The sequence below is a fragment of the Prionailurus bengalensis genome, chromosome D3 (assembly GCF_016509475.1).
Source record: "Prionailurus bengalensis isolate Pbe53 chromosome D3, Fcat_Pben_1.1_paternal_pri, whole genome shotgun sequence".
NCBI lineage: Eukaryota > Metazoa > Chordata > Mammalia > Carnivora > Felidae > Prionailurus > Prionailurus bengalensis.
Window position 1 is genome coordinate 21,777,266 of NC_057356.1, and position 27,424 is coordinate 21,804,689.

Genomic DNA, 27,424 nt, shown 5'->3' on the forward strand with positions numbered 1-27,424 from the left:
TGGTTGTTTCCTTTGCTGTGCAGAAGCTTTTTATCTTCATAAGGTCCCAGTAATTCACTTTTGCTTTTAATTCCCTTGCCTTTGGGGATGTGTCGAGTAAGAGATTGCTACGGCTGAGGTCAGAGAGGTCTTTTCCTGCTTTCTCCTCTAAGGTTTTGATGGTTTCCTGTCTCACATTTAGGTCCTTTATCCATTTTGAGTTTATTTTTGTGAATGGTGTGAGAAAGTGGTCTAGTTTCAACCTTCTGCATGTTGCTGTCCAGTTCTCCCAGCACCATTTGTTAAAGAGGCTGTCTTTTTTCCATTGGATGTTCTTTCCTGCTTTGTCAAAGATGAGTTGGCCATACGTTTGTGGGTCTAGTTCTGGGGTTTCTATTCTATTCCATTGGTCTATGTGTCTGTTTTTGTGCCATATGCTGCATCATTTAAAACAGCTGCATGATTTTCTATCCTTTGGAGGTAGCATCACTTATTTAACTCATTCCTTGATGTGACATGCTTAGGTTGTGACTCCAGTTTTTCACTATTATAAACAGTGGTTTTGTGTTTTTTTTAAATAATATATATTTTTAATATTTTAATTTTATTTTTAAGTAGGCTCCACAGCCAATGTGGGGCTCGAACTCATTACCCAAAGATCAAGAGTTGCATGCTCTACTGACTAAACCAGCTGGGTTCCCTTGCTTGTTTGTTTGTTTGTTTTTCATACATTAAGAGATTTATTGCAAAAAACTGGCTTATACAACTGTAGAGGTGGGTATGGCATACCTGAAATCTGTAGGACATGCCAGTAGTCTAGAAACTTCTGGGCAGGAGGGGCTGCTGCAGTCCATGGGTGGAACTTTCTCGTCCTCAGGGAAACTCCAGTTTTGCTTTTTGTTCCATAAATCCATGCCTCAAAATGCGAAAGCCGGAAGGTACAGGGAATCCAGTGCCCAGCGACACTCAGCAGCTCCTCCCACAGACACCACTGCCCATGCCTTGGGCACCAGAATTTGAGCCAGAGCATGGACCCCGAAGTCCACAGCTGGGTAAACAATGTTTTGATAACCTAACAATTGGTCCCTTCTCTGATGATTACTTTGGGCCAAATTCTGACAAGTGGAATGACTGGGTAGAAGAAATGCTTTTAGGGTTTTGATTTGTTGAGTCAAATTGCCCCTCGGAAAACTTGGATGAATTCACATTTCCACAGCAGTAAATAGAGTGTTAGACATAGCTTATCATGTCAATAGTCTGGACAAAACTAATTATATTTACAGCCCCTAATGTATTTACAAAGAATGGGTATTAAATAACAACTCTAATCCTATTATTATTATATCTTTACAATCAATTCAATGAATGTGAAATAGCAGGGTATAAGCAAAGAAACCTGACTTCATCCATTAGGCTCAGTGTCTAGGGCCCATGACACTTTTAGAGATTATGAATATGTTTTAATTTTCATTTCTTTTAAAATTAAAAGAAAAAAAACATATAATTAATCCAGTCAAGATTGTATTCATTTTTTAAAATCAAAGCAGTTGTAAAATGCAATATTTAATGGATATTTTTTTATTTATTTATTTTAACGGACGAAAAGGCCCAGGAAGGCAGAAATGCCTAAGGGTCTATGAAAGTCATCATGCAGCTTTGGCTTGATGTTGAGAAGGATTCTGATTCCCAGTCTAGATTTAACAAGAAAGAGCACGGTGATTAATTTGCTGTATCTGCCTCAGGCTTAAAGAGGGGAGGTGGTGTCCTTATCCAGTCATCTTTGGTTTGATGAGATGAGTACAGGGATGTTTCAGGTTCAAATCCCAGATCCACAACCTCATCGCTCTACTTTTCTAAGCCTGTCTCTCAACTTGCAAAACAGAGTGCACAGGACCTTTATGAGGTAAAAAATGAAATAATGAAAGCTAACAAACAATGTTCCCGGTACTGTTCTAAAGAGCTTTATGTGTATTAACACTTTTATCCTCCCAGCCCCTACAAAGTACGTAACATTGCACAGTCCGCCATCATGTGTGCTCCAGGGGCTTGAAACCTAGATCAGAATTTCATCCAAAGCAATAAAAGACACAAACAAGAATTCCTCAAGCCTCAGTTTCCCCCATCTTCAAGTCGAGTGGTTGGCCCAGAAACTCCCTTGTCTACATCCCTCCCGCGCCCCCTGCCGGTGTAAGGGAGCATTGTCTGGCCTCATCCTGCCGTAGCTTCTACGCTCTCGGCAGGCAGAGGGAGCGTGGACACTCTTGGGGCTGGAAAATTAGAGGCCTGAGGGCCAGAGGAGATTTCGGACCAGAGAAGACCCCGAACCTCGCTGGGAGAGAGCTAGAGGCCCCTGGGGAGGAGACCGACAGCTAGGGGCGTGGTCCCTAGCTGGGTGGGGCCTTGAGTGGGGGCGGGGCCAGCCGGTGGACCCAGACGTGGCGCCGGGGCCCAGCGGTTCGCCTCCTTCTTGCGGATCATTTTCGGCCCGGTTCCGATGCACCTCCCGCTTCCTCCACCGCCCCTGCTACTGCTTCTTGCGGCTCTTGCGGCTGCCATCACCACCTTCCGGCCCGACTGGAACCGCTTGCACGGCCTGGCCCGAGCCCGGGTAGAGGTAAGTGCGCTGGTCCCTAGCTCAGGGACCACTACCCACAACCCTGTGGCCTTTTAGCCTTGGAATCACCGCTCATTTTGACCCGACGACCCTCCCGACTCCCAAATTCCCCTCAGGGCCAGAACCATCCCTCCCCTCTCCCCAGCCTCAGGACGCCCCAGCACCCACCGTGGCAGCCCCCAGACATGCGATCTTGCGGCCTGGAAATACGAACTCCTCCCCAGTTTCCCATCCGGCCGGCCGGACAGCGGGTCCCCAGACACACTGGCCCTGTCCCCTAACTCTACTCCGGGCCTGTGACTCTTCTAAACTTGCCCTCTGGAGCCCAACTTTACATCCTCCCATTATTCCAGTTTTTACTGGAATTCCTCCCCCACCCCAGTTCCGGTTGTCTCTCCCTTGCCTGAGGGAAGGAAGACTCTGGGCGCTTGCCCCACCACGCAAAAGCCAACTGCATTACCAACACTTAACTCAGCAGTAGTCCCTCATCCTCCTCTGTGGGGAAATTACCCGTCAGAGCCCCTGTTTTGTGTGTGACTTGAATCATCACAGATCCTCTACGGGCCTTAGTTTACTGTCTGACAAAAGGAGGGGGAGGAGGAGGGAAGACTAGAATGGGTGTTCCTGGGGTCTGGACTCCTGCTGGGAGGTGGCACTCTCCCTCAGGGAGTGCTGGGGGAGAGCACCCACCCTCCCATGTTGGGGAAGCAACCAAATGGAGGGGCAGTTCTTCATGGGGTTAGATAGGGACCAGATGGCAGGTATCTCTAATGGGATCTCCCAGGGCAATTCTGAGCTGTTTACTTCTGGTCTGCCTTCACCCTGAGGCTTTAGGGGCCAAAGACCAGGCCCCGGTCTCTACTGCCTGAAAGAAGTAGAGTAATCATTTCTTTTGGGCATTGATTGGGAGTGAGTCAACAGTCAACAGCCCCAAGGCTGGTAAGTGCCCTTTGGGGCTCTGGTCTTGCTCTTCTCTCTCCTGATGTTCATAAGCCTCAGTTTTCCCTTCTTTACAGAGTTCCCCCTTTTGCCCCTAAGGAACCTCCATGTCCATACCTTGGGAGCTGCTGTTCCAGGGGTAATCCATAGCCCCACCCAACTCTGGGACGAGGGTAAAATGGTCTGGAGGGTGTGGTTGGGGCAGACATGAAGGACTTCTGACCTATCCCTTTTTGTCTCCCTCCAGACCTGTGGGGGATGACAGCTGAATCGCCTGAAGGAGGTAAGTTTGAAGGAAGGGGTCTCCAACTCTGTCACCACTGAACTTGAGGGGAGGGTAACATCCTAAAGATTGGGTGGGGGAAGTTCCCTGGGATGGGAGTCAAGGGCATGTGACCTTAGCAGGCTTCAGTTTCCTGTTGGTGTTTGAAGGTGGTTGGGGTCTGATGCTCTGGTTCTTCCCCAGGTGAAGGCCTTCGTCACCCAGGATATCCCTTTATAGTATCCTTTTTTCCGTTCTGGGGGAGGGAGAATGGGGAGGAGGATCTGGGAGAATCTCCTTCCACTTAACTTTACAGATAGGGATGACAAATGGTTTTCATCTGACAAGTGGAATTGATTGATAGTGACTGGCCAGAGAATTTCTAGGTGGTAGGCAAGAGAAATTGACTAGTGATGGTTGCCACTGACACAGAAAAAGAGGGCCCTTTGCTTCTTTGAACTCTAATTTCCTCACATGTAAATGTGGATCCCTACCCTACCTGGGCTAAAGAGACAGCGCTATTCACTTTCTGTTCGTAGGTGGGAGACCCCACCTGCCTCAGGTCACCACAACCTACCTTAACAACTCCAGTCACAACATGGTAATGAAACATCTCCCAGGGGCAGACCCAGAGCTCGTCCTGCTGGGCCACCGCTACGAAGAACTGGAGGTGAGGCCTTGGAAGCCAGACGGGGGGCGGGGCTAAGGGCGGGGCGAGGTGCACTGACCTCCCTCTTCTGCTTTAAGCGAATCCCACTCAGCGAAATGACCCGCGAGGAGATTAATGAGCTTGTGCAGGAGCTCGGCTTCTACCGCAAGGCGGCGCCTGACGAACCTGTTCCCCCAGAGTACCTGCGGGCGCCTGCCAGGCCCGACGAAGGCGCTCCGGCCCGCGCTGACCTTTAGGTCCCTAGGTCCCGGTATGCGGGCCCGCTCCCTCCCTCGCCTGAGCCCTGGGGACAGAATGAAGCGCTCAGCGTCCCGGGAACACCTCCCTCGCTGAGGGCCGACGCCCCGTCCCAGAGCCGGCAGAGATGGAGTTGGGGGTTCTTGCTAACCCCCCTTTCTTCCCTCCCCAGCTCAATTAAATCCTCTTCAGCCTTAACTGAGACTCGACTCCTTCTTTGTTGCGGGAGGGTGGGGAATAGGAGCCCCCCTAAGACTCCCAGCATCCCCAAATACTTGGCTGCTGGAGTGGGGATGTGTGCACACCTTGCCAAGCTACCCTCCATTCAACCCCCAAGACAGGCTGAGAGGAGTCAGGGTCGTTGAAAACCAATAATTTATCAAAACGCAGCGTGTGTATGCGGGGCAAGGTGTCGCGACAGACAGGGCAGCAGTGGGCAGGCGCAGAGGGAGGGGATGGTGCCTGGATGGTGGGGTCATCTTGCCGTAGGCTGGCCGTGCCGGCAGGGAGGCTAGACATTCTTGCCGCGCAGGCGCAGCTCGTGGCGCCTCAGGTGGTTGTAGAGCGACTGCACATAGGTGAAGACGCACTTGGGGTCGGGCTTCTTGCCCATGATCATCATGTCCTCCACCTCCACCAGGGGCACGCAGTCCACCAGCATCCTGCAGGAAGGGGGCACGGGGGTACTTGTCAGCGCTGGCCCCGTTTCCTGTGGTTACCTTCTATCCGGAGGTCTTTTCACTGCTTGCAGCCTGTTGGTTTTCCATAAACTCCAGATTCTCGATTGAGTGAAGGGATAAAAGCTTTCTGGGAAGACAGGAAATCCCAGGGCCCACTGACCCAAGCCTAGAAGTATCACCATGGGGAGCTAGGCCTAGCAGGTGTGGGTGGAGATGGGAGGAGAGCCATGCCCCATCACACTCCGGGCAGGGTCCGGGTCTCTACCCCTAGCCCTGGAGGTTCCTGACTCCAGACCTCACCCATATTCTCTCTGGAGGGCCACCTCCTGCATACCCTCAATGGCACACTCCAGCTGGCAAAAGCCTCTGGGTTGGGCCATTGAATCCAGAGGGGCCTTACCAATGGCACATCTTTCTCTGCAGCCAGGACCCGCCCCAGTGACCCTCTGGGCATCTCTCAGATGCCTGGCCTGGTACCTCCTGTAGAGAGGCCTGGGAACCCCTGTCCTTGCCCCAGGGGACAATCCTGCTACAGGAGATAGAAGACAGTGTGTGTGTGTGTGTGTGTGTGTGTGTGTAGTTCTTTAACCCTTACCCCCCTCCTTGGGTAGAGCAGGAGAAGCAGATGAGGGTCCCAAGCAATACAGACAGGACACCTACAACACGCTCAAGAGTGGGACCATCCATCTGTCATCCTCCAGAGTTCCAGCCATACTTTACAGAGGGAGACTGAGTCACAGAGCAGAATTCATTTGTTTCAGTTCCCATAGCTTGGTAGGTACAAGGCTTGGCCTCCTGGGGCTTAAGTGCCCCAGCCCTGGGTGTTGACACCTGTCTGGAGCCTCTCTTCCCTACTGAAGAGTCATCTCCCCACTCTGGGGTGAATGGACTGCAGCTACTAAGCAACTGACAGCCCCAGAGCTCTAAAGCTAGAGTTTGCTCCCTGGCTCCATTTCCCCTCCTCTCCCAGAGCAAGTCCTCTTCTGCCTTGCCCCCTCCCATAAGTCCACATTAACTGAGTTTCCTTTGGCAGGGAAAGCATACAGGGAAGAACAGCTCCTATCAGTAACACACCAATGGGCCCAGGACTACCTTCCATCTTGTGCCTTCAAGGTCAAACCTGGGACCATGGTAGGACTGGAGCCTACTCCTAGCTCACCTGGACTCCTTCATAAAGAAGCTTGGGAGGCAGAAGACCTCTGTTTCAGTCCACACTGTACCCTTGATCACCTGTGTGTGCTAGATAAAGCCCTGCCCTGTTCTGTGACTCAACTTTTCCATCTTTATAGCAACAAGTTCTCTGCCTCATTTGAGACCTTGGGAGCACTTAGATGAGTGAGGGGGTTTCTGACTCTGTTGCCGATGTGCTATGTGCCATTGGCGTCTTTGCCCCAGACCGGACTTATTTTCCCAGCTATACTATGGTGAAGAAGGCAGCCTCTCTGTGCAGTTTCTTCAAACTGTGGCTATCTCTTCAGGGATCCTGGGCTCCCCAGCGTGGAGCTCCCTCCCACCTCTGGTGTCTTCCCTGGAGACCTTATAAAGCCATTGTTTACACTGGGGCTCACAGCTCAGGGCTTCAGCTGCCCCAGTGACAGGCCAAACAGAGGGCAATTCGAGCAACAGCACGGCTGAGTCACACTTTCCAACTGGATCAGGGCTGGGCTGGGCCCCTTTCCCTCCAGGCCAGTCTGCTGGGCAGCAGCTTGTAAGTCCATATATGACCTGGAGACAAAACCAAACCCATCCTCCTCTCACCTGCACGGCTTATCTATGGGTGGATGTGTACACATGTGGGCTACCCCCCACATGGCTCCAGGCCCTGAGGGGCATCTGAGTACATTCCTAGCTCTGTCCCTGACTCATTTGGGGAATCCCCTCCCTCTGGGCCTTTGACTTTTCTTCTCTCTGAACAATGGGTGGGAAAAGTGATGGGGTAGAGAAAAGAGCCTCTAAGTGGGGAATATGGAGTTCTAGTTTCCAGCAGTCTCTTGACCTAAAACCTCCAAGATTCTGAGCCACCTCTCTCCCTTCTCTGAGCAACTTGTCTGGAATGGACAGTTAGCCCAGGACCTGAATTCCTACTGTAGACATGAGGTAAGGTAACTAGAGAGAAAATGTCATAGCTGATTTGAAGACCCAGAACCCTAACCAGAAACATCTTCCTGTTATACTGGCCCTGCTCTTGAGCTCTCCAAGGAGTGTGGCACCACCAATTCCCCAGTGACCAAACCTGAGGCCTAGTAGGCTTTCTTGAGCCTCCTTCTCCCCCTACCCCCAATCTGAATCCATCAGTCAGCCTCTCCTACTTCTAAGTTGCTCCAGCTATCTAGCACATTCCTTCACCACCCCCATCCCTCATCCAGACATTGTTCTAGAATGCTAACCAGACCCCTTCTCTGTTTGGAAATCTTTTATGACTCCTGTCTTTAGGAGGAAGTTCAAACTCCTGTGGCCCCTTCTCCTCTTCAAGCCCAGACTAAACTTCCTTCCCTTCTGCCCTTCATATGCAGACTAAACTTCCTTCTCTTCTCCCCTTCAAACCCAGACTAAACTTCCTTCCCTTCCTGAGTATGTATGCTACGCTCTCCATCTCTCTCGCCCCCAGCCCTGTACATAGACTCACCCTGCTGCCTGGGACTCCCTCTCCCTCCTCTGGCCTGAACTTGTTATTCAGATCCTAGCTTGGTTTGCACTTTTTTCAGATAGCTGTCCTGGACCTGTAGGCTGGGTCAGGTACCTCCTCTGGGCTTCCTTCCTGGGCTTCCTCCATCTCAGTCCTGCTCATGTGGGTCATCACTGCCCCATTAAAAGAATGGTCTTGCCTGCTAGGCCCTGAACTACCAGAAGACAGGGCCATGTCTGGCTCCTTCTGGCTCTTCTCGGGGTCCCCTTGCTTCTCCCACCCACCTCCCAGTCTCTCTCTGGGCCCCTCTGAGCAGATTCCAGCATACAGTGCAGGTAGGCGAGGAGGCGTTTCTCACCGTGGGGCCCCTGAGCAGGGGTTAGGACTTTTTGGTTTTTACCAGCCCCTTCTGGACCAGACAGCGGTAGAACTCCTGGATGTACGTGTACACGCACTTCCAGTCAGGCTCTCGAAGCCGCACCATGTCCTCTGTGTCCAGGAGCTGCGGGCAGTCCGCATGGGTCCTGGGGAGGGTAGGGGGCCGGGAAGGGGCAGGGAGGCAGGGCCCAGGAGAGGAGAGGGGGAAGAGGCAGAGAAGAGAAAGGGGAGAACACAGAGACACACACATACACATACACACAGAGACAAGAGTTCAGTTACGTTCTCAGTGCTGCAGTCTGCCAGCCCCCCCCGCATGCCTCTTTCCCATTGTGGATGTGCCGCTCACTACCCATCACTAATGGTGTGCAATGCAGACAGGGGTGGGGGGCCAGACCAGTCACAGGTGCAGAGAACTCTTGGGGAAAGCGGGAATGGGGTGGGGGGCAATGGCGTTGGCACTGAGGTTGGAGAGGAGGGCTGTGCCCCAGGGAGGGGAGGTGAGGGAGGCGTGAAAGGAGGTGGGGGAGGAGGAAGAGGAAGAAATCTGGGGGAACCAGAAAGAGAAAAGGAGAGAAGGAAAGACAGATGGAGGGTGCTGAGGGTGAGGTGAGCAGACGGGGCAACGATTCCAAAGTGGAGGGCTTGCTAATGTCCTATATAAGCCTTTGGCAACACCTATATAGGCTGGATGGGCACGGTGCCCAGGCCAGGAGCCTCCTTTTGGAATCTCCAGCCGGGATCCCGTGGGAGCAGGAAGCTCTGGTGATAGTGGGAGGACAGAGAAAGGGAGAGAGAGAGGGAGTAAGGGGCAGAGGGAGGATGGAGGGGATATGGACAGGGCCACCTGGTGGGCCTTGGCCGGGGCTGGTAGGCGGGCCGGCGGCTCCTTCGTTCCGGCGGGCACCTGGCACACTCAGCAGCAGGTGGGCAGGGTGGAGAGGACAGGGGCTTTCTGGGGAAGGGGGTCTCAGCCGCTGTCTGACAGTGCAGCTGGCCAGCTTCAAGGGGCCTTGGGGCAGCTGGGCCTGGCCCAGATGCCCAGTCCCAGATGCCCAGCTGACACCAGCAGGACTGGGGCCCACACTTACTCAGCAGATGAGAAGGCCACCTCAAAGTTCTGACGCCGGTTCTGTGGGCTGAGCTGCCCATAGTCGAATGCCTCAGGGAAGAAGTTGTGCACCAGGGCACAGAAGGCCATCCCATCACTCCAACTTGAGGAGAAGTTCTGGATATCCACGTGCTACGTATGGGTGGTGGGAGGACTGGTCAGCTTCCCTATGAGTTCTCTGCCCCCAGCATTTGGCATTCCAGGCATAGGGCAACTGGGGTCAGAGAGGCCCTATAGCTTGCCCAAGGCTGCACAGGGGATGGGCAGTGGGAACATGAGCATCCTTTAATTAAGTTTGTCAACTCCCTTGTCTGCTACTTACAGTCACAGAGCAACCAGGAGACCCAGCACCACCCAGCTAAGACCATGGTTATGTCTCCTTCACTCCTTTCCTTACTTACAGGAATTTACCAAGCCCCCTCACCTCCACCCCTACCCCCAAGAGCAATGAGGGGGGACTCGGAGGGTGAGGTCTGGCTCTGAACTAGGCCCTCATTAGGCCCTCCCACTTAATCACTTATTCTTGGATCTAGGGTATGTTGTGTGTCTTCCTTTGAGCCTGTTTCCTCATCCCAAAAGAGGGCTTCCATCGTCCCTGCCAGGTATGGGGACTATGAAAAGCACAGGGGGTGAGGAGTTCTGTCAAGAGGGAGGTGCGGAGCTGCAGGGTGGGGGTTGGGGGTAGGAGAAAGAAGCGGCTGCCTGGCCTTGTAGAGCTCACCTCATAACCACGTGTCTTTGCTCGGCACCAGTCCAGCAACATCTGCTTGATGCTGTTGGCATTGGGGACCCCAAAGCTGGTGGAACGCTGCACGGCTGCACGGGGTCCACCAGGGCTGCTGCAGGGGCACGTCAGGCAGGTCACAAGGCGTGCTGCCTTGGTGGCCAACCCAGTAGGTTCCAGGCCCCGCCTTCCCTGTCCTTCAGGCCCCTCCCAGCTCTGCTCCCACAGCGCTTTCCCGTTTCTGGCCCCGCCCCATGCACTAATTAGGCCCCGCCCAGCCCTGCTCACTGTCGCTCACCCAGAGGCACCTTCCTTCTCCAGCTTCTCAATCATGGCCTTGCGCGCCTGGGAGGCTGAGGTCTTGGGCAGGCTCTGCGCCTTCATCAGCTCTTTCTTTTTCTCTGCTTGGCGTTTCTCGAGTGCGGCCAGGCTGCCGGGCCGTGGGCTGGCCTCATCCTCGCGGTCGAAGATACTGGGGAGGATAGGGGGGCGACTGTTAGGCCGCTCCTGAGCCTCAACCCCCAATTGCCAAGGGAAGGGACTTGTTGTGCTCCAGACTCTACACTCTGTGGTATATCCACAACCCACAACCGGTCCTCAAGGGAGTTGTCCTTATCACGTCTATTTTACAGGGTAGACTGAGGCTCAAAGGTGAAGAAGGTGGGAGCCACTCTTTTCCTTCAACAGACTTGGCCCTGGGGGCAGTTCTCTGAGAAGGCTCACTGCATGATCAAGTTACAGATGAGTTCAGATTCTGGGCACTAGCAACTAATAATACCTACCAGCATAATCATCATCATCATCATCATCATCATCATCATCATCATCATCTTATGTCTATCGAGCCTTTCCTATGTGCCATTTTAAATTTCACAAGGAGGGAGGGACCCTTATTTCCACTAAAGATGAGGAAACAGGCCCCTGGCCTCAGGTTTCAGAGGGCATGGAGGGCAGTGCACGAACACAGGTCTTTCTGAGTCAGAGTTCTTGGACGCCTGTGGTTTCCAGTATGAATTCTGCTCCTAACAGCCTTGATACACTCTGTATGATAGAGGTGTACTCCTCCCTCATGGGGCTAAAGTGCAAAGGTGCTCTGTGACATGGGATGTGGTCTGCAGACACTGAGAAGTGGCAGTGCCACCAGGCAACTCATTGGCAGGCAAGCCTCTCTAAGGGCTCAACGCTATCACTGCCACTAAGAGCTGTGAGACCCTGAGCAAATCTCTGGCCTCCTCAGTGGTGTGGCTGAGGAATAGGTGAGATCATAAGGGGAGCAGGAGTGGTCTGACTCCTACTCTGACTCTCCCTGGCTGTATGCTTATCACCTTAAAGCACCTTGGTCTACCCCTCTGCAGAATGGGTATATAGTGAGGTCCCATGTGGCACTGACTCCTCTGTGGTCTAGGGATGGGTACCTATGCTCACCTGCCCATCTTCTTGGATGATGAAGAGGAGAAAGTCTTGGTTTGCACCATAGTATGGCCACCACCATCTGCAATAAAGGGGAAGAGGAGCAGGGTGAGGGCTTGGGCCTGGACATCAGGAGATGGGGCAGGGGGCTATTGTGGGGGGGATGGTGGTAGCCTCAGGCAGAGAAGAGAAAGTGACTGCTGGACAGAGAGACACACAGATGAAGGTACGGAGAGAGAGCTTGAGGATGAGTCTGAGGAGGTGGGCAGGCAGTCAGGCACAGGGCGACACCAGGCGGCCTTACTCTCCGAGCGCCTCACAAAACTCGACTCCACTGTGGTGGTGCGGGCCGTCCGTGTGCCATCATCTGGAGGGGCAGGGGATGAGAGGAAGAATATGAGCCATGGGGCCAGTGGGGTGGATATATTCCCACCTGGAGCCCTGAGCCTTGCTTGGCCTCTTACTGGAGTGGACGAGCCGCTCAGTCTTGGTGACAGTGCTGACAGCTGAGCCATCGGCTGCCCGCTGGCTGTGCCTCGTGGTGGTCTCAGTAGCTGTGTTGCCACGGCCCTCCCCTGGCCGGGCCCGTGCCTCTTGTAGCCGCCGTTCCCGTTCCTTGTCCCGCTGGTCTGGGTGGGGGATGCCCCATGCATGCCCAGAAGGGCCACCCATCACCCACAGAGCACATATGCACGGGCACACAAGATGGGGTGGGGGGGCAACTTGTTAGAAATATTGAAGACACAGGGGACAAGGGCCCTCTCTAGGAGTAGCTGAGGGTAAAGGGATAGCTATAACTTGGCAGGGGGTGGGGGAGAGGTGGTGTGTGGCAATGGACTCAGGCAGAAACAAAGGGATATGGAAGAGCTGAACTCAAAGGGGGAGTATTTGGATCCAAGAAGGGAATTTCTATGGGAATGAGTAGCTTCCAGAGTGAATATGCAGATCCAGCGAGGAAGTAGCAGAATTCAGGGAGGGAGAAGCTGAGTGAGGCTAGTAGCTGAGTGGGTCTTTAAATGAGTCTTAGGTGGGAGAAGAGCAGCTAGAAGAAGAAATATCTAGATCCAAGGAAGGAGTAATTGGAGGTACCTGAGAAGTAATTCAATCCGGGGAAAGAGTAGTTGAGAGAGAAGCTGGCAAAAGGGGTGACTGGGCCTAAAGAAGTAGGTAGGCGGGCATAGGAGCCAGGTGGCCATCAATGGGGCCTGGAGGAAGCAGTTAGATTCAGAGAGTATCTAGAGAAGGAAATAAATCTAGAATCCAAGCAAATGAATAGCTGGGTCCAGGGAGGAAGTAGCTGGGCTCAGAGAAGGGGAAGCTGGGTAGGGGCAGAGCTACAGTGGTCATCAGTGGAACTCAAGGAGAGAAAAGCAGCTGCTGGGAGGAGTATCTGGATTCAGGGAAGGAGTAGTTGGCAGTATGTGGAGAAGCAATGGGATCCAAGAAGGAGTAGCTAGGAGAGGGAGTACCTGGGTCTGGGAAGGAGAAGAGAAGCTGGTTGGGGACAGTATAACTGGGGTGGTCAGGGGGAGAGATGTAGCTAGGGAAGGGAGAAGCTGGATCCAGGGAGAAGGAGGCAAGGGAACATTTGGGTCTAGAGAAGAAGCTGGGTAGGGCAGGTACTGAACTAGCATGTCCATGAATGGACCCCAGAGTAAAGGGAGCAGCTGGGGAATGAAGCAATTGGATCTAGGGTGGGGCCACAGGCTCTCTACCTCTCTTCTTTTGTCGGAGCTCACGTAGCGCAGCCCGGATGAGCTTCCGCTCCTCAAAGTCTGTAGTCTGATCCAGCTGCAGATAGAACCCCTGTCATTACCCACCTGGTGCCTGCTGGTCCCTGCCCCCTGCCAACCCCTAGTCCACCAGATCTGGCCATACCATCTTGTCCAGGATGCTTTCATCCTCGATGGCCATCAGCTCCTCAGTGTTCAGGGGACTCCGCGTCTCTGGTGCTTTGTCTACCCGGGTCTGCTCAGCACCGTTAGCCACTTCCACTTCTGCAGACGGGGGCTCTGCTGGCTCTGGCTCCATCTGTAGGGTGGGGAGTGGGCATGGACTTTAAGGAGGGGTATGGACAAAACCAACCATGCCATGCCAATGGTTAGGGGACCAGGCCCTGGGTCTGCTGGCACAGCCTTGGAAATAACTACTAACCAGTCAGACTGCCTGTGCAAAGATGGTCGTCTGGTGTCAGACTCAGAGAAGAGGCACTGACAGCCTTGTTGTAGGGCTTCCCGTGTACGTGGAATTGCGTTAATATAATTAACAGCGTCAATAACGGTGATTTTCATTTGGTAGTAAGCATTGTATAAGCACTAGAGATTTTACTGTCCCTATTTAACACAAGGGAAAACTGAGGCTCAGGGTAGCTGCATGACTTGCCCACAGTCCTAGAAGTGTGATGTAGCCTGGGGTCTGAGCTGAGCTTATCTCCTAAACCTGAGTTCTTTCTGCTGCTTCATTCCCAGCCTCCTCCCAAGCAGGCTGTGCTCTGTCCTGGAAGTTCCCAAGGCCTGAGCCCTCCTGGGCCAGTGCCCAGGCAGCACATGCCACACACACACACACACACACACACACACACACACCCCAAAGGGGCTGGACCAGGGCCCTTGGGCTCCTGACCAGGTGTCTGACTGGGACTGCCCAGAGCCAAATCCTCTCTGAAGCTTGCTCCTGCTCCCTGCTCCATACTGGGAACTACCCTCTAAAGGGCCTGTGGCCCCAACCTAGCACCCTACCCCTCCCAGGACATCTTCTAAGCACTTGCAGACAAGCCCCCAGCCCAACTATCACAGCCCCTCTCCTCCTGGCAGGGCCTCTCAGTCTGCTGTAAGGGTAAGGAGAGCTGAGGTGGCAGCTGCTCTAGGGAGACTCAGCCTGACTGGGGCATAGTAGGGGTGGGGGTGGGGACTGGGCCCTGGCCAGGGGCTGCTAGGGCAGCCACCATGCATGCCTCAGGGCCAGGAGCCTGGCACTCTCTTGCCTGAGTGTTAGAGCACTAGCACTCCAGTCCCCTCTGCAGATATGTAAACTGAGGCTCAGAGAAGGTAGTGGCACACCAAAGGTCAGTCAGCAGGGGCAGAACCTGCTCAAAACCACCCCTGTCCCCCCAGCCCATAGGGACTTACGAGACTGGTGCTGCGGGCAGGGCCAGCAGAGGAGCGGCGGCGGGTGCTGAAGGCAGGTGGGTGGGCCACAGGGGTCCCGGCATCCTCAGCCGCCTGGAAGAGGGCCTCGGGGTCGGCAGCAGCCAGGAGCAGCTCACTGGGCTCCAGCTCAGGCTCAAGGTCAGGCACAAGTGGGACCCCCAGGCGCAGGCTCAGCACCTCCACCTGCCTGCCCAGTGCATCCAGCCGCCGGCTCAGTGCTGCTGTCTCCACCCGCAGCTCTTCAGCTGCCCGGGCCACTGGCTCCATGGCCGAGGCAGCTGCCTCAGCTGCCTGGGTCACTGCCGCCCGCCCTGCCTCAGCCACTGCCCGCAGCTCTTCCAACGCCAAGTGCAATCGTTCCTCAAGGGCTGCAGCCAGCTCAGACCCGGGCCCTGGTACCCCCGGCATGGTGATGGCAGAGGCTCTGTGGTGGGATGATGATGGGGACAGTGGTAGGGACAGTTGCCTCTGGCTGGCAGTGTCAGAGTCTTTGCAGCTGGCCTGAGGGCGAAGGCAAGGGCAGTGGGCCTGCTCCGCCCCTGATGGCCTCCCAGCCTCCCAGCCTGCCACCCGCCAGCTGGGGCTGTGGCCCAAATAGAAACCTATTCTGGGCTCCTTGTGGAGGGGGTTGTGGGGGAGGGGTGGCCTGTCCAAGCAGGCAGACGGCCAGGCCTGGTGCTGGCCGTGCAGAGATCACAGACTGGCAACAGAGCAAAGCTGCACAGGTTCTGAAGAATTACCTAGGCCAGGGCCCCATGCCCCACAGATGGGGAAACTGAGGCAAGAAGCAATAAATGGGCCTGCCTGGGCTACCATTTGCATTAGCTGTGAGGATCCAGTCTGCCAGACTCCAAGAGCCTGCACTCCTTTGCCTTCATGCCATGCTGTTTTAGAAATCCTTGAACAAATGGAGGAAATGGAGGCACAGAGAGGTGGGACTTTGAGCAATCTGCTATAACAAGCATCTCGTCCCTGAGATAAATATCCTCTGGCCTGTCTGTGGTGCTTGGATACAACCACAGACTTTGAGCACATTTTAGGTACTTTTCTGCTTTCCCTTGATTCTAGATGGGGAAATTGAGATGCGTTAGTGGTATCACATGCAGGGCTCACTGTTTCACCTCCCACCCACCCCAAGGGCCTCAGCTACCATCCCCTCACTCTCTTGGCAGAGAGCAGTTAAGTCCTGCTCTGTGGGGGTAAGGGTGCTTTCTTCCCCCCACCCTCTCCCTGTTACCCCTGAGAAGGCCCAAAGCTGGCTCTAGCCATCTCACCTCAACCAAAGTCCCATTCAGTCCCTGGTACAGCACAGAGGACATTACCTGGGCAGTCAGGCGGCCCACTGGGGATCCCTTCCCCAGCTGAGCTTCCAGCCAGTTGATCCCAGGCTCAGGAATGAATAATGGAGGGATGCGGCGTATTCAGTTCCCGTGGCACCTGTTAGGCTGCTGCCTCACCTGACTGGCACCCCCTGCCTGTCCCCCCCATCAATGTTTCTGTTCAACCCCCCCTCCCCCAGAGATGTTGACGCAGATGGTAATCACTAATCTCCAATCTCCTAACAGGCTAGGCTGATCTTGGATGAGCAGATCAGCAGCTTTGCTTCTTGGGGCTGAGCTCCAGTATGGAGTAGGAGCAGGGGCACTGGAGCCATCAGAAGAGGGGGCAAGTCCTCACCATCCTCTCTGAGCTTGAATTTTCCCATCTGTTCATTAGGAATCAACCAACCTATTTTGGACTAAAGACCAGAGATCAGCATGTGAGAAGCTTGAGGCCAGTACAGAGTAAGCTTCTGACACACCTAGTGGCTTGGTACACTAGGGTCTGCCTTTAGCTCTGCCACCAACTGGTTCTGGACTGTAGGTAGCCACCTTCTCTCTCTGGGCCTCAATTTCCCCATGTGTTCAGTGGGGGAGGAATGGAGCAGAGGAATCCTGCTAGCCCTACATCCTGAAGCAGTTTATATAAGATTGATGGATGGTGACGCTGGTGGGGTAAGAAGGGGCTCACCTTAATGCCACAGCCTCCCCGGCTATCAGGGGAGGCATGGCTGAAGCTGGTGACGTGAGTGACGCTACCCAGGCGCGCCAGGGTCCCAGGGCTGCTGATATGGGTGATGGTGCTCTTGCCCCCACTGCTGGTGCTAAGAAGGGTGGGAGGCGCCCGTAGTCCCAGTGTCAGTTCTGGAGGAGGAGAAGGGCCACTGTTAGATCAGCTGGGGTGAGGGCAATGCCAGCCAAGGTTAATGGTGCCCCTTGCTCCCAGCACATCCTTTGGAGACACCCTGAAGCCTGACCACAGCACTCGTTCTATATGCAGAGCTGTCTGCAAATGCTCATCCCCAGCAGTGGGGAGACAGGGGGGAGGCCTACCTGCCCTCTGGTTGCCTGTGGGCAGCAGCACTCGGCCTGTGGATGCCTGGCCACGGCCATCCTTGATCTCGATGGTGAATGTGGTCTTCATACTGGCCCCTGGCTCGGCAGTGCCGACAGGCACAGGAAGCAGGGCACTGGGCTCCTCTGAGCGGGCCACAGGCCCCCCTGCTCTGTTTTCAAGGGGCCTGGCAGCCAAGCCCCGCCTCCCGGGGCCCTCCTCCCGGGGGCAGCTCTGAAGCTGGGCCAGGGGCCTGGCTGTTCCTCGTGGCTCCTTGCTGTGTCGGGAGGAGGTGTCGCTGGGGCCCCGTGAGGAGGAGCTGTTGGAAGAGGAGGCAGGAGTAGTGCTGATGTGGGAGGGGCCCAGGAGTCTTGTGGGGGTCGAGGGACCCAGGACCAACCGGGGTGGACCCTCCTGAAGCCCAGCAGCCATAGGAGAATCAGATGTGAACTTGCGCACACGATCCCGCACGGAGCCAGCCCGCTGGAATGAGGAAGGTCCACTGGCAAGAGTGGTGGGCTCTAGAAGGGACAGGAGGGTTATCAGTGACTGGGTGGGACAGGGACTGCCCCAAGTCTGCAATAGTGGGAACAGGTAGTACCTCGGTTCTGGGCTGGCTGGCAGGGACTGAGCATGGACAGGGAGCGTTGGCAGGGACGGGGTCCAGCCAGGTCTGGCAGTTTGGAGAGATGGCCAGGTGGGGAAAGACAGAGGAGAGTGGATATGGAAGTTCCGCCTCTCATAAGTCTCTCCTCCACACCTCCTCAGCTTCCCAACCCCTTCCTGTATTCCAGCCTCCCCGTCCCATGTTGCACTTCCCATAGCTCCTGGCCTCCCCACTCAGCTGTATCTCTCTTATAGACTCCTCCTTCTCCTCCTGCACTGACCCTAGGATGACTTGGACACTCCTGGGGGCTTGGGCTAGGCTTAGGCTGGAGGAAGGGTGCCCAGATCCTTCCTGCTGATGGGGATACAGGACACCCCCCCCGCCCCCTGTCCAGCACTGCCCATGGCCTCAGTTGGGAGATGGGCGCACTCCCTTATTGGGGAAAAGAATGTGCCTGAGGCCCGTTGCCTTTCAAGGCTGCAGGGAGGCCTCTGGCCATGGGATGGGGGTTGGGGAGGGCCAGGCTGGGGGTGGGGACACTTCAGGGCAGTGGGAGGAGTGTTAGGGACTGCTTCCTCTTGAGGAAGCTGAAGCTGTCTAGGCATTAGAGCCCATTTTCCAGACAGGGAAGGGGAGGCCTATAACTACCCCTATGGGGACCCTCACCTGCTCTCTTTGTGTCGGAGGGACCTTTGGTGGGGCCTTGGACAGCTGGGGGCTCTGTGGGGCCAGGCAGGAGCTGCAGGGGAGACATAGCATGGGCAGGGCCTGACTCCCAAACTGAGGAGCTCACCTGCTTGGCATCCCTGTCCCTCATCCAGACTCACCTTGTTGACCACCTGCCTCTCAATGCTGGGGGTGGCTGGCAGCTCCTGGGGCTCAGGGCTGGTGGCCCTGGGTGGGCTGGAGGGTGACTCGGGGCTGCCCACAGCCTCAGCAGCAGGACACTGGGCCTCAGAAGGCTCTAGTGGAGGCTCAGGAGAAGCAGTGGTAGGTGAACTGACGGGTGAGGCAGGTAAGCTGGGTGTGCCCCCAGGTGGGGCCTGCACCAGGAGTGTCACTGTGGTCACATCTCGGCTGGTGCCCTGGGGGGTTGGGGTTGGCTCTGGGATCTCTGCCTGCTGCTTCTGTTTCTCTCGCTCCGGCACCTGTGGGAGACCCACAGGATGCAGTCAAGGCTCCCCAGGCTGGCAGGTGCCCAGGGCAGGGCATGCAAAGCAGAGGGGTTAGGCATAGCTTCCTGTGGGCACACCTGCACATGCAGGGGCACTGGCACACCATGGGAGGCCTCTGATACTCACTTCCTAACCTCCTGGCACTGCCTGGTCAAGCGTGGTTCAAAGAGGACTAGATACTATGCCAGGGGTTGGGGATGACAGGAGACCTCCTGGGGACTCCCAACCTTAACAGATCCCTGGAGCAGAGGCCTCTGACCCCTGATCCTGGCCTGGTTAATCAGAGTGTGTGTGGGGGGGGGGAGGGGGGCAGCTTGGGGCGGGGTGGCGGGGAGGGGGAGTCCTTCAAGAACTGGGACCAGCGGCCTCTGCTGGCCACTGAAGGAACCTCCATGGCCCGACCTCTCACCCATACTCCCTGGAGAACAGTGCTCCACAGAGTCAGCTGGGGTGTGATATGTAGAGTCAAGCTAAGGATGTGGGCTGTCTGGAGGGAGAAGGACAGCCTCAGGCTAGGTTTAAGCTAGGGAGGTCAGGTTCAGATCTGCATTTCAGGGAGATTGCACTGGCTACTGAGTGGAGGCTGGATGGCCATGGTGGGGTGAAATGTAGTTATGGAAGCAGGCAGGCCAGCAAGTTGGTAAGGGAGACACACTCAGGAGCTGTGTAGACAGTCTGGCTTTGAGGGGAAGATACAAAGTCTGGATTGGGGGACATGTGGCCAGAGGTTATCCAAGAGACTAGGCAGAGGTGTGAGATAGTGTCCCCCAAACACCTCCCCACCCCATGAGGTACCAGTCTAGCAAAGACAAGTAGGTGCTCTGTGCTGCTAGCATCTGTGGGTACAGGACACTGGGCTACCTGCCCACCTTGCTCACATTCCTTACCTCACACCGTTCCAGCCTGTGTGCTGCCTGCCCCTTGCTCTCTTCTCTTGAGCCACTGTTGGGACGCCCGCTGCACAACCTCCCAGCCAACGTGGCAGCTGGAAGGGAAGGAAAACATGTCAGGTGAGTGGCCAGCAGGTGCTATGGGTGGCATGCAGCAGAACACAGGGTAGGGCCAGGGCAGGGCACATACCCTCAATCTCCTGGGCCCTTATGCGGCGGATGGCAGCTCGGATCAGCTTGCGTTCCTCATACTCACCAGCACCTCGCAGCTATGGGTGAGAAACAGGCTGCAGGTGCTGGACTGTGGAGTCCAGGTCTTCCCCTGCCCTGCCACATCCCCTGCCCTGGGCCTCACCAGTGCAGTCAGCTCTTCCACGTCATTCATGGACTCCAGCCGCCCTGCCAGCCGCGCCAGAGCAGCTTGCTGCTCCGCTTCCTGCTGCTGAGAGCTGCAGGGACATCATGACTATAACTCCTACTGCCATAGCCAAGTCATGGAGGATGTGGGCTGAGGGTAGGGGCAGGACAGGGTACAGAGAGGAGCAGGTAGCTAAGCACACCCTCTGGCTACATGCTGGCACATGCATGCCCATGTACGTGAGCCCTAATACCACAGGCTCAGACGTGTTATCTACGTGGGTGTGTCCAGGACTCCATGACTGGTGAGTGGTCCATGCCCATAAACATCCCTGTATATTCCATATGCCTGCCTATACTGCCATTTGCACACCCACATGGGCAGCGGACACACCTGTGCTCGTGCCTGCCTGCACAACACAAGCCGAGCCCTGGCACATACTCCTCCCATCTGCATGACCATCCCTCCCTGGCCACTCACTGCAGCCAGTTCTCCTTGTTGTCCTGCCGCTCAGCACGGAAGCGCTTGGATGCCAGGGCCTCCTCCTCACGCTGCAGCTCCTGCCGCTGCAACTCCCGGATGGCTGAGCGGATGCGCCGCCGCTCTGCCAGATCCGCTGTGACCTCCAACTGTGGGGCAGGCGGGGGTGAGGGGCAAATCATTTTGGCTGCCAGGGGCGGAGGGCGGGCACCAGCTGCCCACAGCTTGGCCTGGGCCACAATGAATGGTCTGTCTCCACTCTCTCTGCCACATGTCTGTCACGAGCCTGCCCTCCCACCCACGCAGGGTCTCAGGGAGACCTGGCTTATGGAACCAGAGCTCTTGGACAGCCTACTGTGCACTATGGTTCACAGAGTGGGCAGCCAGGAACTGCCCATCTGTGCCAGGTGCCAAGCCAGGCACTCCTTCTTGAGACTCAACTCCTGTCACTCAGAGTCCTTCATCAAATTCCCAAGGGCCAGGGAGTATTGCAGGAAGAAGGAGGCTACCCTACAGGGCCCCAACAGTGTCCCTGGGAAAGGAAGGGTGATTAGGGCAGATGGAGTCCACCCTGTGAGCAAGGAAGACTCCCATGTTCTAGTCCCAAAGCACTATAGTCTTGCTGGGGGTGGCAGCCTCATCCACACTGGACTGATGGGAAAACTGAGGCAGGGCAGGTGCTCAGGAGTCCTAGTTTATTGCTTGGCTGGGGGCTATTTTTTCCTGCCTGTACTGGCCCAGCGCTATCCACCGTCAAAGGGGCCAAGGCCCAGAGTAGGAAGGTCAGTCCCTCAGATAATAGAGCTGCATTAGAGTCTACCCAGGGCCCTAGAGAGGGCAATGAGGGACAGGTGCTCCCACCAGCTTCTTAGCCCCTTAATTCCTGGGAAATTGGAGATGGTTGGTTTAACCACTCTCAGGAAAGGGCACCTTTTCTGGGCAGAGTCAGTCAATTCTGTTGCCTCCCCTACACTGCTACCACCCACCTCCCCAGCCCTATCTCAAGAGAGAGAGGACTGGCACAGGGACCCCAGGAAGATAATAGCTGAGATAAATCCCCGGTATGGGCCTGAGCCAAATAGGAGCAAGTATAGGCAAAGTGATTTCCTCTGTCCCCACTCCCCAAATCATTCAGGGGGAGGGTCCAGGAATCCTCTACTTCCTTTCTTTATAGCTCCTCCCCCATCATTCCTTCCTGTTCCCGGGTGGGGGTCCAAGTTACAACAGGGTGCATGGCCTGGCCCAACTCTGCCATCACTTGTCCCAGTCTGAAAAGAGTAGGGAGAGCCCTGGGGGACAGATCCCTCCATGGTTCCTTCAGGCTCCACATTGCTGAAGAGCTATGGGAGGGTCCCTGAGGCTCAGGCCAGAACCCCCAGCTTGCTCCAGCTTCAGTCCAGTCCTGGCTGGGTGGTCAGGAGCATGTCCTTAACCTCTCTGTGTCTTGTTTTTCTCATTTGCCAAATGGAATTGGCAATTTTCTCATTTGCCAATCTCCCACCTCAGGGCAGTGGATGGGGATGGGGGCAGTGACTTGGTGTCCCCCCTTCATAGCTATACATGCAGTAAACATCACCCCCTCCTTGGTTCCAGCCACTCAGAAGGAGAGAGAGGCAAGGGCAAAAGAGTACAAGATACGAGATATCAGTAACATTGAGAACGTATCTAACAGGTCCTGCGCTGAGTCCGCAGTTTGTCCTAATCTCACAGAAATCCTAGGTACCTTATTACTCCCATTTGACAGGTGAAGAAACTGTGGCTCAGTGGGGAGAAGTCATTTGCTAAAGGCCAAATGACCCGAGCCAGGATTTGAACCCAGGTTTCTCGGACTCCAGAGTCTGCCTTGGGTTGAAGATAGCTCTGTTGCTGGGGTGTGTCTGCCATGGTGGGTACCTCAAGGACCTTGGCATACTATGTTAGGAACCCTCTCTAGTCTAGACTAGAGATAGACCAGAGGGTAGAGACAGAGACAGACAGAGGGTAAAGAGGCTAAGAGATAAAATGACTAGCCCTTTGTCTCCTGGGTACCCCTTCCCAATGCCCTGGGTTCCAGAGACTGGGTTCTTATCTCTGAAAACAGCCTGATGTGGAAACTTGGCTATCTCTGTAATCCCTAGGAGCCTCACTATCCCCATCTGGAAAGTAGAAGTCCCTGGTCCCTGTCTGATACTCTCCCCAAGTGGGTGGGATGGGGCTGGGGGAAGGACAACCTCATTCCACTGATCATTCCCCAGCATGACCTTTCCTCTTTGGGCCTGAAAGCAAAGGCCTGCCCACAGTAACCCTGCTGTGCATCCTATATTCCCTACCCTCTCGGGCCCCACCGTTGTGTGTGGAGGGGGCTGTGGGAGGGAGGGAAGGAAGTACAAAGCGCCATTGTCCACCAGAGGGAAGGGGAAGGGGATAGGGCGGTTTCTGAAACTGCCCAGTGAAATTCTCCCGGGAGGAAAGAGGGCACTTCCTCCTCTTGGGGGGGGGGGGGGGTCTCCGGGCCTTTCTGCCCTCGCCGTTTGGGAGTGGGGGGTGGGGTCTGACCCGCTCTGGGTCTCCCTGGGCCTCGGTCTCCTCACTAGCACAATACAGGAGACTTTCCAGGCATTCGCTCAGTCCCATGGGGGACGGGCCGGCAGTGGAGCGAGGCCTCGCCAGAGGGCGCTGAAGGTCCGAAGGCTCCGGAACCGCCCGCCCTCCCAGGCAGGGCACGGCCCACGCCTCTCCCGGGGAGCCCAGCACTAGGCGCCCAGTCGAGAGCCAGACAGGAAGCCCCCCGCCACCGCCTGCTTTAATGTCTCTCGTTGCGGAGAAGAAATCGAAGTTCACAGAACTTAAGCAGCTTCCCTAGGTCACCCAGCTAGGGAGCGTCGGAGCCTGAACTTGAACCCGGGACTGAGGAGGAGGGCGTCCGGTATGTGGCGGAGGGGCACGCGGCGTGCCTGTCCCCAAGTGCCCCCATCCCGCGCAGGCACCCCCGCTTCGTCCACAGGAATGTGCGGGAGCGTAGGCCGGAAGCGGCTGCCCGGGTCCCCAATCGGCCCGAAGCTGGGGCGCCGGCCAGCTTTCCCTTATAAGGCCCGACCCCGCGGGGAGGGGCCCGGCTTGGGACGCCGCCGTTCTTGCCACGAGGCCGGCGGGAACCAGGCCGGAGCTCTGGGCGGGACCCTCGGCAATGCCCGGGCGAAGTAATGGCGGGGCGCCGGCCGTGGAGGAGCCGGTCTGGGGGTGCGAGAGACTTTGGGCGGTTTTGCCGCCCCCGGACGAGGGGCAGCGAGTGGTTTAGTCCTTTCCCAGGGAGGGGGCGGGGCTGGGCCGATTACAGCTACCGCTCTGGCTTCTCTGAAAACCCAGCACCCAAACTCTGCATGGGGTTAGGGAGTGGCGACTGGAGAACCCTGAGCCTCCTAGAGATGGAGATGCGCGGGGACCTGGCTTTCTTTCTGGAACGCTCTGCGTCTACTACCCCCATCTGACTTCCTGACCTGAGGGGGGAGGTCGAGCTGACGTGGTGGGAACCCCTGGGAAACCAATCCACCACACAGCTGGCTGTGGCGATGGCAGACACCCAAGAGAGTCTAAGGTGCTGGTCTGACTGCCTTGGGTAGGTTATGGCAGCACTGGACACTGTCGAGTGACCCCTGCGTCCGGAAGAATGGTATGGGGGTGGGTAGGTCACTTGCTTTCTCTTAGGAAAGGTACATCTTTAATCCCACTCCCCCTCCACTGTCCACCCTCACAAGGGTCAAGGGCGGAGCTGGGAGGGTGGGCGCAGAGCTCTGGCCCCTCCAGTGCTGCAGCTCCCTGCCTTTGATCGTGGGTACATGTCTGCCCTCTTTTGTTGCCCTAAAGCCTTTCTGTGCATGGCAATGGGGGAGGGGGGAGGCTATGGTTAGATAGGGCCTCAAGAAAGTGAGGAAAGAGTGGGCCCATCCTTCTTCCACCCTAAGATCTGGGCCCATGCCTCATTCCATCCCCATGCCAACTCTAGGACCTACATATATGTTTGCACACATCTCCAGCTCCCATTTTACAGGTAAAGAAACTGAGGCTCAGAAAAAAATGACAGACTAGAAGTGACAGAGCTTATAAGGGCCCCCAAAGCCTGTCTCTTTTTATGGGCTCTTCTGACGTTGACTTACCCAAGATATGGTCCCCCATGGCCCTCTTTGGGGTTTGTTTGGATCCTGGCACTCTATCTTCCTAGCAGGGTGCCCTAAGGGAGGTTATTTCACCTCTCTGAGCCACAGTGTCCTCTTGGCTTTTGGAGCTGCTGTGACCATTCTGTGAGATGGTCTAGCACCCAGCCTGACCCCTACTGTGCCCTGGCATTTTTAATCATTGCTGCTACTATTATCATTGGGCCAGCCTCCAGGGGTGGACACTGCCCAGGCTATTGCTTGGGAGAGAAAATCTAGCCTCCCCACACCTGTGGTTACACATGGGCGAGTCCTCAGCAGTTACTGTTTAAACAGGTGGTAGCAGTGGGGGGACTGGGAGGGACCAGGCCTCAGCACCTGGCACAGACAGGCACATGCTACTGGGTCCTCTGCATCAGCCATGCATAACAGGTTTAGCCCTGTTCCCCTGAGCCCTCATCCTCACCCCTCCTCCCTCCCCTCCTCTTGTCAGCTGAGAGGTAGCCTGGACAGGCCCTGCCTCTGACCTGGCTTGCCTGTTATCACAGCAGGGATGATCGGGCCACTTACCAGCTTCCGCAGGGCTCCTTCGTCCAGCCCAGCTAAGGCCTCATCTGCCATCACGATGGCTCCTAGCTCTGTCCGTCCCCTCCTGGTGAGATCCCTGGTGCCTGTGGCACCTGACACCAGCTCAAGGAATCTGCAGGGGACAGACATGAATCAGGCCTGCTGGGACCTCTAGAAACCACAGGCACTTGGGCCCTGTGCCTCAGTTTCTCTAACCCATGATAATCTGTTGGTGTCCCATTCTTGCTACCTGTGGCTGCTGGCTGGGGGTTGCTCTCTGCCCTAGGGTGGTATGTTGAAAAACTTAAACCAAGTGTGGGAGTCCCTGGTTCCAGCACAGCGAACTCAATGCCAGCCTGCTGTGTGGCCTAGACTGGGCCCTCACCCTGTCTTAAGCATCAGAGAGCTTAGAGGATTGAGAAGGTCCACCACAGCGGTGCTCACCACCAGGGGGTGCCTGCCAGACTCATTTCCTGCCCCACCCACCCATCCCCAGGGCCTGCCCAGCCCCCACTCGGACCAAAAGCTCAGTCTCTGTGGGCTGAGCCCGTATCCAAATCCTTGCTACCACTTGCCCTCCTTACCCCAGGTGATTTAATCCATCGGAGGTAACCTCCTGTCTTCCAGTTCTTGAGGGCAGCCCTCTATACACACTCCTCTTTTCTCCTCCCCTTCCTGCCCTCCCCCTGATGCCAGTTGCCCAGACCTCATGAAGCCAGGTGTCCAGGCAACCGGCTCCTCCTGCCAATTTACACACTTAGAATCGAATTCCCCAGCTAGAATGGCCTACAGAACCTGACACGTCCAGCCTCTGGATAGGCAAACTGAGGATTGGAGAGGGCGGGGATTTGTCACAAGGGGAAAGTAAGATTCCAAAGACCCAAAGAGCAGGAACGGATTTAATAAAAATCTTGGCCACTTCTGGCTTCTGAAGCCCCCTTCCAAAGTGCCCCTAGGGGCTTTTTTTGCTCCATCATTGCATCAAAATGGCCCCCTAAATCCTGGCCCAACCTCCTAGTGCAGTTCCTTCCTTCTTCCTGCAGCCCTCATGTCTATGGAATTTGAGGGCCCACAGCCTGACACACCATAGGTGCTTAGTTAATGTATGGTGACTGAAATGGCCCCAGGATTGCCACCCCCCCCTCAATGATTCATCTCTCAGTCATGCCTTCCCCCTCCCCAGAACAGTCACTTGTCGAGTCACCCCATCCGGTAAAGGGGTCTGAGGGGGGCTCCTAATTCATACAGTTGGGGTTCTTCAGACCCTGCCAGTTCAAGTCTCTGCTTGCTTGTCCCATCCCCTTAGGCGTGGGTGGGTGTCAACCACCCATCCATCTTTCATCTGGGGGGGGGGTCCTTGCCTCTAATCTACCTACTTTGGGGTAACCCCAAGGGTGTCACTCAGCAATCACCAGACTTAGGTTCCATGGACACTGAATTCCCCCATGTCTACTGAAGGGCAGGGGTCGCTAATGCATAATCTAGGACGCCCAGGAAGTCCTTAGGGACTGCCGCTGCTGCGGGACAGGGCTCCCTGTCATACAAATAGTCTGGAGTCTCCGGGGATTGAGAGAAGCCTCAGAGTAATGTGGGACCTTCCCCAAGGCGTGTGCCCCCATAGTCTAGGGTCCCTGGGGGTTGTGGAGCCTCCTGGAGGTCCGTGATATCCTTTCCCGCAGTCTAGAACCTTATCTCATGGCTTAGAGCCCCCGTGGATGGGTGGGAGCTTCCACGTCTGGGAGTCCCAGAACCCTAGTTCAGATATCCGGGTTCCACCCCCAGGACCCGTCGAGGGTCCTGGTGCCGCCCAGAGGCCTGCACACCCACCTCTCAGTCCGGCCCACCCGTCCGGCGCGGGCTCAGGTTAGGTCACTCGGGATCCGACAGATAGACTAGGAACGGTCAGGCGGAAGGCGCCGCGACCGGGATCCCAGTCCCCCTCAGCAACCGTCCCCGAGATTCTGCAAGCGCCGCCCGTCCAGCCGCGCCAGCGGCCCTGCCAGCCCTGCCCCGAGCCGTCACGGCAGCCAATCCTTGGGAGGGTCCCGCCCATCCTCGTGCCCCA

At 55.9% G+C, this 27,424-nt stretch overlaps 2 protein-coding genes across 12 annotated transcripts; one reads left to right on the forward strand and one right to left on the reverse strand.

Moving 5' to 3' along the window:
• Nucleotides 1-2,199: 2,199 nt before the first annotated feature.
• On the forward strand, nucleotides 2,200-4,899 carry SELENOM (selenoprotein M). The gene is made up of 5 exons (XM_043559243.1): nucleotides 2,200-2,593; nucleotides 3,780-3,815; nucleotides 3,999-4,033; nucleotides 4,386-4,464; nucleotides 4,542-4,899. Exons 1-5 carry the CDS (start codon nucleotides 2,474-2,476, stop codon nucleotides 4,698-4,700), a joined length of 429 nt encoding a protein of 142 aa, XP_043415178.1. The 5' UTR covers nucleotides 2,200-2,473; the 3' UTR covers nucleotides 4,701-4,899.
• Nucleotides 4,900-5,059: 160 nt separating this feature from the next.
• SMTN (smoothelin) lies at nucleotides 5,060-27,319 on the reverse strand. Of its 11 annotated transcripts, none has more exons than XM_043559234.1 (21): nucleotides 27,187-27,319; nucleotides 25,363-25,492; nucleotides 20,663-20,811; nucleotides 20,180-20,273; nucleotides 20,015-20,093; nucleotides 19,822-19,919; nucleotides 18,587-18,907; nucleotides 18,426-18,498; nucleotides 17,754-17,825; nucleotides 17,152-17,673; nucleotides 16,790-16,962; nucleotides 13,509-13,661; nucleotides 13,346-13,421; nucleotides 12,095-12,259; nucleotides 11,935-11,997; nucleotides 11,646-11,712; nucleotides 10,519-10,692; nucleotides 10,218-10,335; nucleotides 9,477-9,628; nucleotides 8,366-8,531; nucleotides 5,248-5,363 (listed from the first exon to the last, which is right to left on the reverse strand). In XM_043559234.1, the coding sequence occupies exons 2-20, from the start codon at nucleotides 25,411-25,413 to the stop codon at nucleotides 8,387-8,389; spliced, it is 2,745 nt and encodes a 914-aa protein (XP_043415169.1). In that variant the 5' UTR covers nucleotides 25,414-25,492; nucleotides 27,187-27,319; the 3' UTR covers nucleotides 5,248-5,363; nucleotides 8,366-8,386. The 11 variants fall into 11 exon arrangements, with proteins under 11 accessions (XP_043415168.1, XP_043415166.1, XP_043415177.1 ...); XM_043559232.1 differs by having other exon boundaries at nucleotides 17,754-17,846; XM_043559233.1 differs by lacking the exon at nucleotides 8,366-8,531 and having other exon boundaries at nucleotides 5,060-5,363.
• Nucleotides 27,320-27,424: the final 105 nt, after the last annotated feature.